Consider the following 18387-nt stretch of genomic DNA (forward strand, 5'->3'; position numbering starts at 1 on the left):
GTCGGTAATTTGGTGATGATTAGGCCTTCTACACGTTTTAGATAGCTGGCTAGAATACCTTACCTAGCAAAGCAAAAAAATGTTAGCTGACTTGGGCTAATTGAGTCTGTCAGTGACTGGCATAACAAGTGGATACACTACACTATTTTTCGCTACATATTCGTCGCCAGACCCACTGGCTCCAAGTCATCTATAAGTCTTTGCTAGGTAAAGCTCCGCCTTACCTCACCGGTCACCATAACAACACCCACCCGTAGCACGCGCTCCAGCAGGTATATTTCACTGGTCATCCCCAAAGCCAACACCTCCTTTGGCTGCCTTTCCTTCCAGTTCTCTGCTGCCAGTGACTGGAACGAATTGCAAAAATCGCTGAAGTTGGAGACTTATATCTCCCTCACTAACTTTAAGCATCAGCTGTCAGAGCACCTTCTGATCGCTGCAACTGTACACAGCCCATCTGTAAATAGCCCATCCAACTACCTACCTCATCCCCATATTGTTTTTATTTTGTTTTTTGCTCTTTTGCACACCAGTATTTCTACTTGCACATCATCATCTGCACATCTATCACTCCAGTGTTAATTTGCTCAATTGTAATTACTTCGCTACTATGGCCTATTTATTGCCTTACCTCCTTACTCCATTTGCACACATTGTATATAGACGTTTTCTATTGTGTTATTGACTGTACTTTTGTTTATTCCATGTGTAACTCTGTGTTGTTGTTTGTGTCACACTGCTTTACTTTATCTTGGCCAGGTCACAGTTGTAAATGAGAACTTGTTCTTAACTGGCCTACCTGGTGAAATAAAGAATGTAATAAAAATGAAATAAAAAAATGTATAAATAAAAAACTAACACCTCACCATCAAAGCTCACACAAGCTGAGCCTCACACACTTTAACATCACAGGGAATCTTTAACATAACAGGGAATCTTTAACACCACAGGGAATCTTACTGCATATGACACATACTGGTCTACTATAGACCTAAATTGATACCTATTGGTCCACTATAGACCTTAACTGTGAGGCACCTCTTTTTTGAGGAAGAACAAGTACTGTACAACAGAAAGAAGGCAGCTAGACAGGCTGGGAGGTTTCACCACCTGCTGGCCAGCACCAGTACTGCAAGGTGGCTCAGACACTGGGAACACACAGGTAAACCTTAAACATCAAGTCACTTGGTTTCCATGACACTGGCCAATGATGTGAGAGCATTAAGATATCAAGCATAGAATAAGAATGACTACAATACTACAAGATATTCCCTTTCAATGGTCTATGATTCAGATTTTATGGGATCGCGCACGTGCTGGAAACACTTCCAGTTCAGAGGTCGGAGCAGCTGATTGGTCAGCCCTTTATTTGGCAATCAACGGTGACCTCAGACTGATCCCAATTCACACCCTATTCCCCAGCCTGCACACAACGTTAACCCCTAACCCCTATGTGGCTCTGGTAGTGCACTATATGGAGAAATAGGGTGTAATTTGAGACACAACCCTCGTAAAAGGTCATCTTCAAGCACGGTTCTAGTCAATTCCATTTCAATTCCAGTCAAATTAAAACAATCATTGATCAATGTGTAATAAACCCCTGACAATGAGGTGGAACTGGTTAAGGAGGAGCTTGAGGCTATACTGTATACTCTCACATGACATGACCTTCCGGGTCGACAAGCAGCTTGTGAATGCATGTAAGCCAAACTATCTATTCACCCTTCACTAAAACGTAAAGGTGGTCCTTAGAGGCTGTCAGGTACAGCAAGCACCTGCCTTCCTGCACACACTATCTCTCTGTCCTAACAAATCTGCCCATGCAGGCAAACACGCTTTCTCTCTCTTCACAAATCTGACAACACACACCTTCTTAAGACATACTGTACCTTTCTTAAATCTATGTTTTGGACATCAAGAATGCAGCACATAATGTGATGGACATTAAAATGTAATATTGAAAGTGCAAACGTGCCATCTTGTGCTATGACATTATTAACACCTGGTTGGAATCCCCCCATTTCACTTCAGCAATGGTTTAGTCCGGCATCCCCTCGATTGGGTCTTCTTTGTATAGTCCACCCATCCAACAATCCAAACACTCTATTAAATGATGTGTTAACAAAATAATGTTTCAACCATGTAGTCTTGGTGATATCTTCCAGATTCATACCATCAATTTGATAAATGTTGGGTGAAAAATCTGTACAAAACCATTATGTTCCAGTACCTCCCAGCTCAGATATACAGTGGGGAGAACAAGTATTTGATACACTGGCGATTTTGCAGGTTTTCCTACTTACAAAGCATGTAGAGGTCTGTAATTGTTATCATAGGTACACTTCAACTGTGAGAGACAGAATCTAAAACATAAATCCAGAAAATCACATTGTATGATTTTTAAGTAATTAATTTGCATTTTATTGCATGACATAAGTATTTGATACATCAGAAAAGCAGAACTTAATTTTTGGTACAGAAACCTTTGTTTCCAATTACAGAGATCATATGTTTCCTGTAGTTCTTGATGAGGTTTGCACACACTGCAGCAGGGATTTTGGCCCACTCCTCCATACAGACCTTCTCCAGATCCTTCAGGTTTCGGGGCTGTCGCTGGGCAATACAGACTTTCAGCTCCCTCCAAAGATTCTCTATTGGGTTCAGGTCTGGAGACTGGCTAGGCCACTCCAGGACCTTGAGATGCTTCTTACGGAGCCACTCCTTAGTTGCCCTGGCTGTGTGTTTCGGGTCGTTGTCATGCTGGAAGACCCAGCCACAACCCATCTTCAATGCTCTTACTGAGGGAAGGAGGTTGCTGGCCAAGATCTCGCGATACATGGCCCCATCCATCCTCCCCTCAATACGGTGCAGTCGTCCTGTCCCCTTTGCAGAAAAGCATCCCCAAAGAATGATGTTTCCACCTCCATGCTTCACGGTTGGGATGGTATTCTTGGGGTTGTACTCATCCTTCTTCTTCCTCCAAACACGGCGAGTGGAGTTTAGACCAAAAAGCTCTATTTTTGTCTCATCAGACCACATGACCTTCTCCCATTCCTCCTCTGGATCATCCAGATGGTCATTGGCAAACTTCAGACGGGCCTGGACATGCGCTGGCTTGAGCAGGGGGACCTTGTGTGCACTGCAGGATTTTAATCCATGACGACGTAGTGTGTTACTAATGGTTTTCTTTGAGACTGTGGTCCCAGCTCTCTTCAGGTCATTGACCAGGTCCTGCCGTGTAGTTCTGGGCTGATCCCTCACCTTCCTCATGATCATTGATGCCCCACGAGGTGAGATCTTGCATGGAGCCCCAGACCGAGGGTGATTGACCGTCATCTTGAACTTCTTCCATTTTCTAATATTTGCGCCAACAGTTGTTGCCTTCTCACCAAGCTGCTTGCCTATTGTCCTGTAGCCCATCCCAGCCTTGTGCAGGTCTACAATTTTATCCCTGATGTCCTTACACAGCTTTCTGGTCTTGGCCATTATGGAGAGGTTGGAGTCTGTTTGATTGAGTGTGTGGACAGGTGTCTTTTATACAGGTAACAAGTTCAAACAGGTGCAGTTAATACAGGTAATGAGTGGAGAACAGGAGGGCTTCTTAAAGAAAAACTAACAGGTCTGTGAGAGCCGGAATTCTTACTGGTTGGTAGGTGATCAAATACTTATGTCACGCAATAAAATGCAAATTAATTACTTAAAAATCATACAATGTGATTTTCGGGATTTTTGTTTTAGATTCCGTCTCTCACAGTTGAAGTGTACCTATGATAAAAATTACAGACCTCTACATGCTTTGTAAGTAGGAAAACCTGCAAAATCGGCAGTGTATCAAATACTTGTTCTCCCCACTGTAGTCTTCTCCCAGTTCAGGTCCTTCCTCAGGCCTGGTCCATGAAACACTCAGCTTTTGGCACAGTTAGTCTCCACTCTGTAGTGTAAAGATGGATTACTATTCCTACTATTCCATGTGATGCTGAGATATATTAACTGTCCTGGGTGAACACTCAGGGTCACAGTGTGTGTGGTTCTTCCGTGCAACTGCATGCATGGTTGTGTGTGTGCGTGTGTAACTTACTGATGATAAAAGACTATGGCAATGAGTGAAAGGAGTGCATTTCCATGGTTATGCTGTGGGGCCATTTCTATAGCTACAGGTATGCATTGGGATGCTGTTTCCATGGTGACAAACAAAAGTGTGGCGTTGCTTAAGGCATCATATTAGATGGCTGGTTTCTTCTCCTGAGACAATACATTTAGTTTATGAAATCTAGTCACATAGAAGACAGCTGTAATCAGGTGCAGAAATCTGGTTGGCTCACCTGACAGCCTTGTTCTCCAACAGAGACCAAGGGTCAGGGGTTAAAGGTGCCTGAGCAGAATGTACATTCACATTTTAGATCTTATCGAGGGCTACTTACAGTAGTGAATGGATAAAAAAAATATTTTTAACTTTTTCTCATACTGGTCCCACGTGGGAATCAAACCCACAACCCTGGCGTTGCAGGCACCATGCGCTACCCACTGAGCCACTCAGGACATACCAAATGTCATGAAGCCAAAGATTAATGTTGACCAGACCAGAAACCTACCAAACTTCAGGGTGTCATTCTCTAGGTCACGTTGGCGTGTTGTTCGTTGCCTAGGAGACAGTTCTGAGACTCACTGAGAGGACTGGGACGTCTTCAGTACTGGGAATTAAATAATAGATTTACTAACATCTGATTGATTATGCATTACTGAACATATTTAGATAATAATATTTGACGTTACACTAGATAAAACAGTTTAAATCTCTCACGTTTTAGTTTATTCATCTACATCTGATAACCGTTTGTTGGTGCTGTCACATTGATTGATCTTCTGATCGACTGATCAGTTTTGATGACCTTTTATTGGCCTCTGGCTGCAGGGGGATTGTGGGCTGTTCTGGGTCAATATTGCCCGGCCGTGCTGGGAATATCAGTCCATCTCCTTGACTGTAATACACCACACAGCACACCATTCACAACACACCACACCACACACCACCACCACACAGCACAGTACCACACCACACAGCACACCATTCACAACACATCACACACCACCACATCACACACCACACAGCACACCATTCACAACACATCACACAGTACCACACCATTCACAACACATCACATCACACCACATCCCACACCACACAGTACCACACCAGATCCAACATCACACCACAGTACCACACCACACAGTACCACACCACATCCCACACCACACAGTACCACATCCCACAGTACCACACCAGATCCAACATCATACCACATCCCACACCACACAGTACCACACCACAGTACCACACCACACAGTACCACACCCCACAGTACCACACCACAGTACCACACCACAGTACCACACCACACAGTACCACACCACAGTACCACACCACACAGTACCACATCCCACAGTACCACACCAGATCCAACATCATACCACATCCCACACCACACAGTACCATACCACACAGTACCACACCACAGTACCACACCACACAGTACCACACCACAGTACCACACCACACCACACAGTATCACATCCCACACCACACCACACAGTACCACACCACATCACACCACACCGGCAGAGAGAAGACACTGGTCTAGAGACTGGTTGTTACAAGTAGTGCACATCCATACATCTGATTCAGATTTCATCCTTCCCACCATCTCCTCCCTCCCTCCCTCCAACCTAGTGAAGATGGGTAGCTGCCAGAACTTCTTCCTGTGGAGCTTTGAATGCCTCTGAGGAAGGGGGAGAGAGAGGGAGGGGGAGAGAGAGAGAGAGGGAAGGAGGGGGAGAGAGAGGGAGGGAGTGAGAGAGGGAGGGAGGGAGAGGGGGGAGTGGAGAGGAGGGAGGGATGGAGAGAAGGAGGGTGGTAGGATAGGGGAGAGAGACGTAGGGTAGAGAGAGAGAGCGAGCGAGTGAGAGGGGGAAAGGTTGGAATTTGTTAGATTACTTGTTAGATATTACTGCACGGTCGGAATTAGAAGCACAATCATTTCGCTACACTCGCAATATCATCTGGTAACCATGTGTATGTGAGGGGGTGAAAGAGAGAAAGTGTGTTAATTAACCCTATCAGTCCCGAGACCCCTGCAAAAAATATCAGACTTTTTCTGCATGTCCAGCCCTTATATTTAGCCTCACAATTAAGTATTTTAAAGAAATTATTACCATTCGGACCCCTTAAATTGAATTGAATTAAATTGAAATTGAGAGAGAGAGAGAGAGAGAGAGAGAGAGAGGGTGTAAACGTGTTTTCCATGCCAATAAAGCCCCTTCAGAATTGAAGAGAGAGAGAGAGAGAGAGAGAGAGAGAGAGAGAGAGAGAGAGAGAGAGAGAGAGAGAGAGAGAGAGAGAGAGAGAGAGAGAGAGAGAGAGAGAGTCAAAAACGAAGTTGAGTTATGACCTTACTTCATCTGAACATTAGAAGAGTTTGGAGTACACTTACACGTCATTGTAGATGTTTCAGGGCAGTTATCTAAAGGAAAGGTACCTCTTTGGAGGGGTTGGCAGGACTGGTTAAGATGGTGTTCCAGTAGGACCACACAAACATGATGAAGGACAGGTGGAAGAACACTATGTAGATGACTGCAAGAGCCACACACAGTGACAGTCAGAGACACATTGCAGAAAACAGTCAAAACATTCAGGACAAGTCTACGAAGGGTTGCATTTTGTAGTAGTTTCAAAATGGACTCTGAACTGAGTGAGTGTGTTTATGTGTGCCACAGAGGTTCTCCGCGCTGCAAACGCTGACTCTCTCCTTTGTTCTTATCCTCCTAGATCTATCCGCTGCCTTGGACATTGTGAACCATCAGATCCTCACCTCGACCCTCTCAGGGGCATCTCAGGCTCTGCACGCTTCTAGGACCTCTCCTCTTCTCTCTATACACCAAGTCACTAAGCTCCGTCATATCCTCACACGGTCTCTAATATCATCAACATATGACTAGGACGATAAAAACCACAGATATCCAAGCTAAGCCCTGTTGACAGCATCGCAGTATGTGGGTGGGCGCCATCTTTACTCTCCCATCTGAAGGGTTTCCACTAGATAGCACCAGTGCTTAATTTGTACACCCAGGTTAACACTCAAGACGAAGAAGGAAAAAAAGATAGAAACTACAGCCAAAGTCTTCAGAACAGCCTTAGAAGGAGGTTAAACATCACAGCCACATGGCCGCTCATGGCTTTGAACAAGAAGTTCACTCTCAGGAGTTAAATGGACTTGACATGGGGAGAGTAATTGTGGTTGGTTTTGAAAACTAAGGCAGGACATTTTTCCCTTTAACTTGTAATCTTAATATGTGCTTCATATTACCACATAGGCAGGCCTATATATTCTCAAATGTGTGTTCTGCTGTAGCCCACATTGATGTGTTTCATTTGAAGTTATATTCCGATATTGCGCAAAAAGTTTTACTGCTACATCGATGTCTTGAAAATTATATGATATCCGGGTCTTGTAAACCCCACAGCGGGTGTTCTGCAGTGTTTTCTAAACATTTTGTTGTACATTGATGTCTAGAAAATTAGGCTATATGAAATTCGGACTTGTGCAAGCCCCGCTATACTCAAGTATGTAGGCATACTGCAGTGACGTCTAAAATACATTGAATTAATTAGCACCTTGGAGAGTGCTGTCCTTTCAACACCATAGATAGTAGGCTACTTAGCTGCTACGTTGTTTTGGACACTTTTTCCTCAATGTGTTCCGGTACCTCTGAGCCCCCACCCACCCCATCGCGCGCTCACTGTGTTCCGGGCCCTCCCGATTTACAAATTAAGTACTACTATATCGTAAAAATGTATGAAATATTTTTTTGGGGCGGGGTCTCAATTTATGGTTAGCAGTGATGTTAAAGTTAGGTTTAAAATCACATTTTAAAGAGATAAATAGTAGAAATGGTTGGGGATTATAACTTCGTAGCTGTGGTATCTAGTGACGACCCCACCCCATGGGGGAGTTTGCGTGACGTCCCCGACCACACTTCCCTGTGCATTTCCCTTCGTCTCCCGGTAGAGTGTGCAAGTGTCCCACACTTATATATATAGTATATCTGTAAGGTTTACACGTGTTGTATTCGGCGCTAGTATATCTGGGGTGTATTCATTACGCCGATTCTGTTGCAAAATGTTCTGTCTGTTGCGAAACCGATTACTTGCAACGGTAGGTCCCTTTCTGTTTCGCACTGTTCTCTGTTTGCTTCCTTCTGGTTGTTAACGGTAATGAATATGCCCTGGCCCGAAAAAAAAAGTAGAAGCTTTGGAGTTCCAACTGTTTTGCATGCTTTTGTTAATCTCTTGATTTCTAGTTTCGATTTTGGATGTCTTTGTAAATGTAACCTTAATCAGGTTCCTAGACATATTCTACTAATCTAGGCGTCTCTTTAATTAGGATTGTATATTATATTGGTCTTAGACCTGGACCTACAGTACCTGCGTGTTTTATTAGCCTTCAGTCGGCTCGGACTATTCTTTCCAAATCACTACTGATTGGTGTGTCCGCCAGGAGGCAGCACGTCCGTTTACTAGGGTAACATATAACCTTTGGCAGGACTGAAAGCAAACTGAAAGGAATATCCTCCACACACAGGAACTGCAGATTTCGACTAATCTATTTTCAAAATCCGAGGCATAGCATGTTTTCCCATCGACATTTTGTTCTTAAAGATAAATCATATTTTGTATAAAGTGAACAAGATTTTTTACTTAAAAAAAAAAAAATCGATTAGAAAGTTCTCGATTAGAAATGGATGTTGAGAAGTATTTTCTACGCATTGGGTATGAGGGACCAGCTTTGCCAACGCCGACCTTGGACGCGCTCCAGCGTGTACACCGCTGTCATCTGAGGACTGTCCCGTTCGAGAATCTCACCATCCACAGCGGGGGGCGCGTACGACTCGACCTCCCGCACCTCTATGACAAAATCGTTAACCACCGCCGGGGAGGGTTCTGCTTCGAGAATAACGGTCTGTTCTCCTGGCTTCTGTCGGAAATGGGATTCGAGGTCACCATCCTAGCGGGCCAAGTGAGAAACGCCATCACAGGGTGGTACGGCCCGCCGTTTGACCACTTCATCTCCATGGTGACGCTCGAGGGGCATCGGTGGCTGTGTGACGTGGCATTTGGTGGATCAGGGTTCGAGTTCCCCATGTCCTTAGAGACGGAAGAAGCTCAGAAGCAGGGCCACAGAGTGTACAGGATCAGACAAGCGGGAGAGATGCACTTTCTGGAGTGGCAAGATGAAGAGAGAGAAACTGGGCTCTGGACTGAGCTATACAAGTTCACTCTGGACACAAGACACAGAGGAGACTTCATAGAGATGTGTGACTACCATCAGAGCTCCCCAAGCTCCATCTTCTTCTGTAAGTCTCTCTGCTCCATCCTGAAGCCTACCGGGAGGCTCACCTACATGGGCCACAAACTCATCACCACCCAGTTTCCCTCAGATGAAGCTGGGACTGTGACTAAAACCACCAGAGAGCTGACTGATGAAGAGATACCTGACATACTAAAGGAGGAGTTTGGAATCATGCTGGAATCTCAACTTGTCCCAAAGGATGAAACTATCACACCACCCCTCAACATTTTTTAAAATGTTATTTTCTTCTTCTTCATGATAAACAACAAGACAGAAACAAATTGTCAGTTTGATTTAATAAATTAATATACATACACTTAAGATGTACAATGGTCATTTCATTAATCCAAATCTGTCCAATTTCAGACAAGTCCGCATCCAAAGTATTTACATATGTACAATCCTCAGGCTGCACTTAACACTTAGCAAGGCATGAACATGAAAGGGAGAGGGGGAGAGGGGGGAGAGAGAGAGAGCGAGGGAGAGAGAGAGAGCGAGGGAGAGAGAGAGAGCGAGGGAGAGAGAGAGAGCGAGGGAGAGAGAGAGAGCGAGGGGGAGAGAGAGAGCGAGGGGGAGAGAGAGAGCGAGGGGGAGAGAGAGAGCGAGGGGGAGAGAGAGCGAGGGGGAGAGAGAGAACACGAGATGGGTGGTTTCCAAAAGCAAACTTGACTACTCTGGGGTAGAGTTAGGGGGCGGGACAGAGCTGGCTCCCCTAGCCTTGCGTTCGTAGTTGACAAGCCGCTGGCCAACCAGGTACCTGCAGGAAGGCAAAGAGGGCACGGGAGTTAAAAAACAGTCACATGTCAATCACAATACTAGAGCATTTACCTGGTTTGTGTGTGAGCTGCATATCAAGACCTTGAATAGTTTAAATCAGGTGTGGAAGTGCTGGGCCGGAACAAAAGCCTGCATATCCTGAAACTCCCTGGGACCAGGGTTGTACTATCCCTATACAAGGAGCTGTGAAGGAACAGGCCAGGGATGGAGATACGGGTGGGTGTTTACTTGTCGTTCTTGATGTGTTCGTAAAGACGTTTGAACTGTCGTATCTGGAAGGAGAGGATGCCGATGATGGACACCACCATCAGGAGGAATGGGTAGATCCTCCTCTGTATCAGAATCTGCATCTCTGGAGTCACACCTGACACACCTGACAGACCTGCCACACCAGGAGGGGTACAGATCTGTTAGTAGAGTTATATCTGGAGTCACACCAAGAGGGGTACAGATCTGTTAGTAGAGTTATATCTGGAGTCACACCAGGAGGGGTACAGATCTATTAGTAGAGTTATATCTGGAGTCACACCAGGAGGGGTACAGATCTATTAGTAGAGTTATATCTGGAGTCACACCAGGAGGGGTACAGATCTGTTAGTAGAGTTATATCTGAAGTCACACCAGGAGGGGTACAGATCTATTAGTAGAGTTATATCTGGAGTCACACCAGGAGGGGTACAGATCTAGTAGTAGTTATATCTGAAGTCACACCAGGAGGGGTACAGATCTATTAGTAGAGTTATATCTGGAGTCACACCAGGAGGGGTACAGATCTATTAGTAGAGTTATATCTGGAGTCACACCAGGAGGGGTACAGATCTATTAGTAGAGTTATATCTGAAGTCACACCAGGAGGGGTACAGATCTATTAGTAGAGTTATATCTGGAGTCACACCAGGAGGGGTACAGATCTATTAGTAGGGTTATATCTGGAGTCACACCAGGAGGGGTACAGATCTAGTAGTAGTTATATCTGAAGTCACACCAGGAGGGGTACAGATCTATTAGTAGGGTTATATCTGGAGTCACACCAGGAGGGGTACAGATCTAGTAGTAGTTATATCTGAAGTCACACCAGGAGGGGTACAGATCTATTAGTAGGGTTATATCTGGAGTCACACCAGGAGGGGTACAGATCTATTAGTAGAGTTAGAGCTGAACACTTCATACTCACCCACAAGTGTGCATGCAAACACTTCCCATGAACATGCACGCAAACAAACAAACACGTGCACACACACACACACACACTGCACAGACACACTGTTGACTGACCTACGGCAGGTAGGACCCCGGCTGCTATGACGTAGGGGACACACACACACTGCACAGACACACTGTTGACTGACCTACGGCAGGTAGGACCCCGGCTGCTATGACGTAGGGGACACACACACACTGCACAGACACACTGTTGACTGACCTACGGCAGGTAGGACCCCGGCTGCTATGACGTAGGGGACACACACACACTGCACAGACACACTGTTGACTGACCTACGGCAGGTAGGACCCCGGCTGCTATGACGTAGGGGACACACAGGGACAGCAGCAGCACTGAGATGACAGGGGCAGCCAGCTTACAGATGATGAAATGGAGGTCGATGTTCCTGATGCCGTTAGCATACACCTGACAGGAGGAGAGGTGGCAATGTTACCCCTCGCCGGTCACTTTACACAGGGTCAAAATCTAATGTTCAAGTAGGGGGAAAAGTTATGTCACAAGCGCCGAATACAACAGGTGTAGACCTTACCGTGAAATGCTTACTTACAAGCCCTTAACCAACAGTGCAGTTCAAGAAAGAGTTAGGAAAATATTTACCAAATAAACTAAAGTGAAAAAAATTATAAGAAACAGAAGAAAATGACACAATAACGAGGTTATATACAGGGGGCACCGGTACCGAGTCAGTGTGCAGGGGACAGGTTAGTCAAGCTAAAGTAAAGTGACTATGCATAGATAATAAACAGCGAGTAGCAGCAGTGTAAAAACAAATGTAAATAGTCCAGTGGCCATTTGATGAATTGTTCAGCAGTCTTATGGCTTGGGGGTAGAAGCTGTTAAGCCTTTTGGACCTAGACTTGGCGCTCCTGTACCGCTTGCCGTGCGGTAACAGAGAGAACAGTCTATGACTTGGGTAACTGGAGTCTTTGACAATTGTTTGGGCCTTCCTCTGACATCGCCTGGTGTATAGGTCCTGGATGTCAGGAAGCTTGGCCCCAGTGATGTACTAGGCCCTACGCACTACCCTCTATAGTGCCTTGCGGTCGGAGGCTGAGCAGTTCAATTAGTCACAACGGAAAGAGTTGGTCAAACTTCGTGTGAGATTGAACATTGTATAAGGGATAATGACGTGGTGTAGGGTAACACACCTGCTCTATGACAGTCTTCAGCCACCACTGGGGACCCATGAGGGTGATGGCAGCGATGATTTTGGCATGGAGCACCCCCAGAGCCCAGTCCTACACACAAGATACCATATAAAACAACAGTGACCTTTACTATTACACACACGATACCATATAAAACAACAGTGACCTTTACTATTACACACAAGATACCATATAAAACAACAGTGACCTTTACTATTACACACAAGATACCATATAAAACAACAGTGACCTTTACTATTACACACAAGATACCATATAAAACAACAGTGACCTTTACTATTACACACAAGATACCATATAAAACAACAGTGACCTTTACTATTACACACAAGATACCATATAAAACAACAGTGACCTTTACTATTACACACAAGATACCATATAAAACAACAGTGACCTTTACTATTACACACAAGATACCATATAAAACAACAGTGACCTTTACTATTACACACAAGATACCATATAAAACAACAGTGACCTTTACTATTACACACAAGATATCATATAAAACAACAGTGACCTTTACTATTACACACAAGATATCATATAAAACAACAGTGACCTTTACTATTACACACAAGATACCATATAAAACAACAGTGACCTTTACTATTACACACAAGATACCATATAAAACAACAGTGACCTTTACTATTACACACAAGATACCATATAAAACAACAGTGACCTTTACTATTACACACAAGATACCATATAAAACAACAGTGACCTTTACTATTACACACACACAGTACCTGCCAGGGGTAGAAGAGAGGCGTCTGGTCCAGAGGAACGCGTAGGGGAGCAACGATGACCAGTTCAAACAGCAGGCCCAGCAGTAGAGGGATAACACCAGCCACCAGCAACGCTACTACCAGGGTCTTCAGAATCTACACACACACACAGACACACACACACGACATTAAAGGTAAGACATGATTGGATGTTGAAATATAAGTGATAATGACATGAAGATCTTGACCCTGGACATACAGCCCCCTCCATAACTAGTACAGCCCCCTCCATAACTAGTACAGCCCCCTCCATAACTAGTACAGCCACCTCCATAACTAGTACAGCCCCCTCCATAACTAGTACAGCCCCCTCCATAACTAGTACAGCCCCCTCCATAACTAGTACAGCCCCCTCCATAACTAGTACAGCCCCCTCCATAACTAGTACAGCCCCCTCCATAACTAGTACAGCCCCCTCCATAACTAGTACAGCCCCCTCCATAACTAGTACAGCCCCCTCCATAACTAGTACAGCCCCCTCCATAACTAGTACAGCCCCCTCCATAACTAGTACAGCCCCCTCCATAACTAGTACAGCCACCTCCATAACTAGTACAGCCCCCTCCATAACTAGTACAGCCCCCTCCATAACTAGTACAGCCCCCTCCATAACTAGTACAGCCCCCTCCATAACTAGTACAGCCCCCTCCATAACTAGTACAGCCCCCTCCATAACTAGTACAGCCACCTCCATAACTAGTACAGCCACCTCCATAACTAGTACAGCCCCCTCCATAACTAGTACAGCCACCTCCATAACTAGTACAGCCCCCTCCATAACTAGTACAGCCCCCTCCATAACTAGTACAGCCCCCTCCATAACTAGTACAGCCCCCTCCATAACTAGTACAGCCTACTACAGTCCATCTTCCTCTATACACACTTGCAGAAAAGTGGATTTGGTCATTATTAGGATCCCAATTAGCCGCTGCAAAAGCATCAGCGATCCACATGAAACATGACATGCTACATAGTACAGAATATAGTTAAGGACTGGAACACAAATCTAAAAACGTCTATATATCAGTATATACACACAATATCTAGCTGTAATACATACAGCACTACAGTGCAAATTACAATACAAGATACATAAAATGGCTGTGTCTCTTCACAGTCCCCTTTGTGCAATAAGGTGTTCTTTTATCTGTTTTTTGAAACTGGTTGTATTGCTAGCTTGAGTTACCCGGGGTGGCAGAGAGTTCCATGTAGTCATGGCTCTATTTAATACTGTGTGTTGCCCAGCCTCTATTCTGGACCTGGGGACTGTGAAGAAACCTCTGGTTGCATGTCTTGTGTGGTACCGATGAGGGTCCGAACTGTGTGCCAACTGCTTGAACAGACAGTCGGGTACCTTCAACACATCAACACCTCACACCAAGACCAACAGTGATGCAGTCAATCTCTCCTCCACTCTGAGCTGACACTTCCCCTCCGTGTACATCTAAGTGCTGCTTTGTTCTGGAACAACTGCAATTTACCCATGTCCTTCTTTGCCGCACATGACCCCACAGCTAGGCAGTAGTCCAGGTGTGACAAAACTTAGACCTTTTGGACATGTCTGGTCGACAGATGTCAAGGCAGAGCAACACCCTATCATGGACAGACCTCTTCCCATTTTAGTAACCATTGAGTCGATATGTTTTGACCACGACAGCTTGCTATCTAGGGTTACACCTAGCAGTCGTCTCCTCAACATGCTCAATAGCCACATTATTCAATAATAGGTGTCAACAAGGTTCAGCGTTGAGCGAGTGATTTGTCTCCAAAATTATGCTTTTAGTTGATATTTAGCCTATTGCTAGTTACCCATTCTAAAACTGACTGGCGCTCTCACATTTATGTTACTGTTGAGTCGTCAGCGTACATCGACACACAGGCTTCATTCAAGGCCGGCTGCCACACTTAACTGAATTTGCACGAGAGGCTTCCATTAAGGAAAACCCTCTGGGGCTACTCTTACCATGAGGCTCCACTCCTGGACTTTGACCATGATGATGGTGCGTCCCTGGGGCATCCAGGCCAACAGCACGGTGGCACCGCGGATGGACAGCCAGCACACGTACAGACCACACGCTGCTGTATACAGCTCATGGATCTTCGAGCTGCCTGTCCAGAATGACATCAGCCAACGGCCCGCAAACACTTCAACACACACATTAAAAACAGAACCATGGCTTTTAGTGTCCTTTCGTAACATTCAGGTTAGTCAGGTGAGGTTCCTGAAGAAGTACTCCAGTATTGAGATCAAATAAGTTCCCTTATTTCCGCGCAGTTCAATTAGATTTTAAACAATACTAAGAAGGTGTGTCGATAGATGAGAGGTCAGTGTTGGGGAAGCTACTGTGAAAATATAGTTTACCAAGCTACCAATTACTGAACACTGGAAGAAGGTAAGCTACCCTTAAGAAAAATATAGTTTACTGAACTAAATGTGAGAGTTCAGTGACCAGGAAGACGATGCAACAGCACCTTCAGGGGATAGGTACTCAGTGTAAAACCAATTAGTACACACCTGGGCCCACTAATTGCTTTGTGTCTTCCTCTATATAGGTGTGCCAGGAGAGGAGCTGGGGAGGATTGGGAGTAGAGACGGGGACCTGTGAGAACGTCAGTGTTTCCTTCCTCAGAGAGAGCTTCTGTGACTGGGCACCTGTCTCTCTGTTAACCAAGGCAGGCTATAGGTAGAGAGGAGTGTTCCTCCGGTAACTGTTCTGTGTAGACGACAGTCTAAGACAGGTAGAGAGGAGTGTTCCTCCGGTAACTGTTATGTGTAGACGACAGTCTAAGACAGGTAGAGAGGAGTGTTCCTCCGGTAACTGTTATGTGTAGACGACAGTCTAAGACAGGTAGAGAGGAGTGTTCCTCCGGTAACTGTTATGTGTAGACGACAGTCTAAGACAGGTAGAGAGGAGTGTTCCTCCGGTAACTGTTATGTGTAGACGACAGTCTAAGACAGGTAGAGAGGAGTGTTCCTCCGGTAACTGTTATGTGTAGACGACAGTCTAAGACAGGTAGAGAGGAGTGTTCCTCCGGTAACTGTTATGTGTAGACGACAGTCTAAGACAGGTAGAGAGGAGTGTTCCTCCGGTAACTGTTATGTGTAGACGACAGTCTAAGACAGGTAGAGAGGAGTGTTCCTCCGGTAACTGTTATGTGTAGACGACAGTCTAAGACAGGTAGAGAGGAGTGTTCCTCCGGTAACTGTTATGTGTAGACGACAGTCTAAGACAGGTAGAGAGGAGTGTTCCTCCGGTAACTGTTATGTGTAGACGACAGTCTAAGACAGGTAGAGAGGAGTGTTCCTCCGGTAACTGTTATGTGTAGACGACAGTCTAAGACAGGTAGAGAGGAGTGTTCCTCCGGTAACTGTTATGTGTAGACGACAGTCTAAGACAGGTAGAGAGGAGTGTTCCTCCGGTAACTGTTATGTGTAGACGACAGTCTAAGACAGGTAGAGAGGAGTGTTCCTCCGGTAACTGTTATGTGTAGACGACAGTCTAAGACAGGTAGAGAGGAGTGTTCCTCCGGTAACTGTTATGTGTAGACGACAGTCTAAGACAGGTAGAGAGGAGTGTTCCTCCGGTAACTGTTATGTGTAGACGACAGTCTAAGACAGGTAGAGAGGAGTGTTCCTCCGGTAACTGTTATGTGTAGACGACAGTCTAAGACAGGTAGAGAGGAGTGTTGTTTTGCGTTCCCTTTTTGGCCACGGCCTTTTGGTCAACGGCTTAGTTTATGTGTTTTGTTACGCTGGTGTTTCAGCGTTGGACGTTACCCTGTACTGGAGTTATTTTGTTGGGAGAAAGAAGACCCGTTTAGTAAACCATACAAAAGAAATCGATCCACAACTACTGCCTCTGGTCTGTTCATGTTATACCTCCACCGGTGTTAGGGTGCTTCGGATAAGCTGATCCGTTCACATAAAGTTCATTTGAAAACAAACTACTTTGTGATAAATTATCATATCACTACGGAGACAGATGTTAACAGAATGTGTAATTTAGCCTATTAAACAAAAAAATAAATTAAAATTCAAGTGAGAATTAGGCCAGTCAAATGCCGAAAAAGAAAAGGACATTCATTTTACCCATATTTTATTTTTGCAATTTTTTGTATTTACTTGTGTGTAGTTCCAGTAGTTAGCTAAATGTAAAAAAAAAAAGTTATTAATTACTGAAAACACTACCAAGATTTCCGTGGAGGCTGGTGGGAGGAGCTATAGGAGGACGGGGTCATTGTAAAGGCTGGAATGGAATAAATGGAACAGAGTCAAACATGTGGCTTCCATATCTTTGCTGTTTGATACCATTCCATTTATTCCATTCCAGCCTTTACAATGACCCCGTCCTCCTATAGCTCCTCCCACCAGCCTCCACTGCAAGATTTGAATGTAGTTCAACTTCCCACTGAGCTACTGCAAAATATAGTTCAATTACTCGTTCAACTACATGTTGTTCACGAATCCCCCAACAATGACTTAAGGTTGATGTCTCACCTGGTAACGTCAGACACACCAGACTGGAAACCAGCAGGGTGATACACATGAACCCTATCAGCAAGACGATCTACAGACAGGAGAGAGAGACAGTGAGTGTGTGTCAGTGAGTGTGTAGTGTAACTGACCCTGAAAGGGAAGCGTAGGGGTCGGTGGTAGTGTGTAGTGTAACTGACCCTGAAAGGGAAGCGTAGGGGTCGGTGGTAGTGTGTAGTGTAACTGACCCTGAAAGGGAAGCGTAGGGGTCGGTGGTAGTGTGTAGTGTAACTGACCCTGAAGGGGAAGCGTAGGGGTCGGTGGTAGTGTGTAGTGTAACTGACCCTGAAGGGGAAGCGTAGGGGTCGGTGGTAGTGTGTAGTGTAACTGACCCTGAAAGGGAAGCGTAGGGGTCGGTGGTAGTGTGTAGTGTAACTGACCCTGAAAGGGAAGCGTAGGGGTCGGTGGTAGTGTGTAGTGTAACTGACCCTGAAGGGGAAGCGTAGGGGTCGGTGGTAGTGTGTAGTGTAACTGACCCTGA

At 45.2% G+C, this 18387-nt stretch overlaps 2 protein-coding genes across 2 annotated transcripts in view; one reads left to right on the forward strand and one right to left on the reverse strand.

Moving 5' to 3' along the window:
• Window positions 1-8573: 8573 nt before the first annotated feature.
• LOC139531531 (arylamine N-acetyltransferase, pineal gland isozyme NAT-10-like) lies at window positions 8574-9725 on the forward strand. The gene has a single exon (XM_071328042.1). It carries the CDS (start codon window positions 8793-8795, stop codon window positions 9636-9638), a length of 846 nt encoding a protein of 281 aa, XP_071184143.1. The 5' UTR covers window positions 8574-8792; the 3' UTR covers window positions 9639-9725.
• Window positions 9682-18387, reverse strand: part of LOC139531530 (E3 ubiquitin-protein ligase MARCHF6-like) — a 28983-nt gene continuing 20277 nt past the window's right edge. Inside the window, exons 20-26 of the mRNA XM_071328041.1 lie at window positions 17871-17940; window positions 15336-15517; window positions 13334-13468; window positions 12555-12644; window positions 11679-11811; window positions 10410-10563; window positions 9682-10161 (exon numbers count right to left, since the gene is read on the reverse strand). Of these exons, the coding sequence (XP_071184142.1) occupies window positions 10074-10161; window positions 10410-10563; window positions 11679-11811; window positions 12555-12644; window positions 13334-13468; window positions 15336-15517; window positions 17871-17940 (852 nt within the window). The 3' untranslated portion in view covers window positions 9682-10073. The remainder of the gene's footprint in view (window positions 10162-10409; window positions 10564-11678; window positions 11812-12554; window positions 12645-13333; window positions 13469-15335; window positions 15518-17870; window positions 17941-18387) is intronic.

Source organism: Salvelinus alpinus, chromosome 10, assembly GCF_045679555.1.
Source record: "Salvelinus alpinus chromosome 10, SLU_Salpinus.1, whole genome shotgun sequence".
Lineage (NCBI taxonomy): Eukaryota > Metazoa > Chordata > Actinopteri > Salmoniformes > Salmonidae > Salvelinus > Salvelinus alpinus.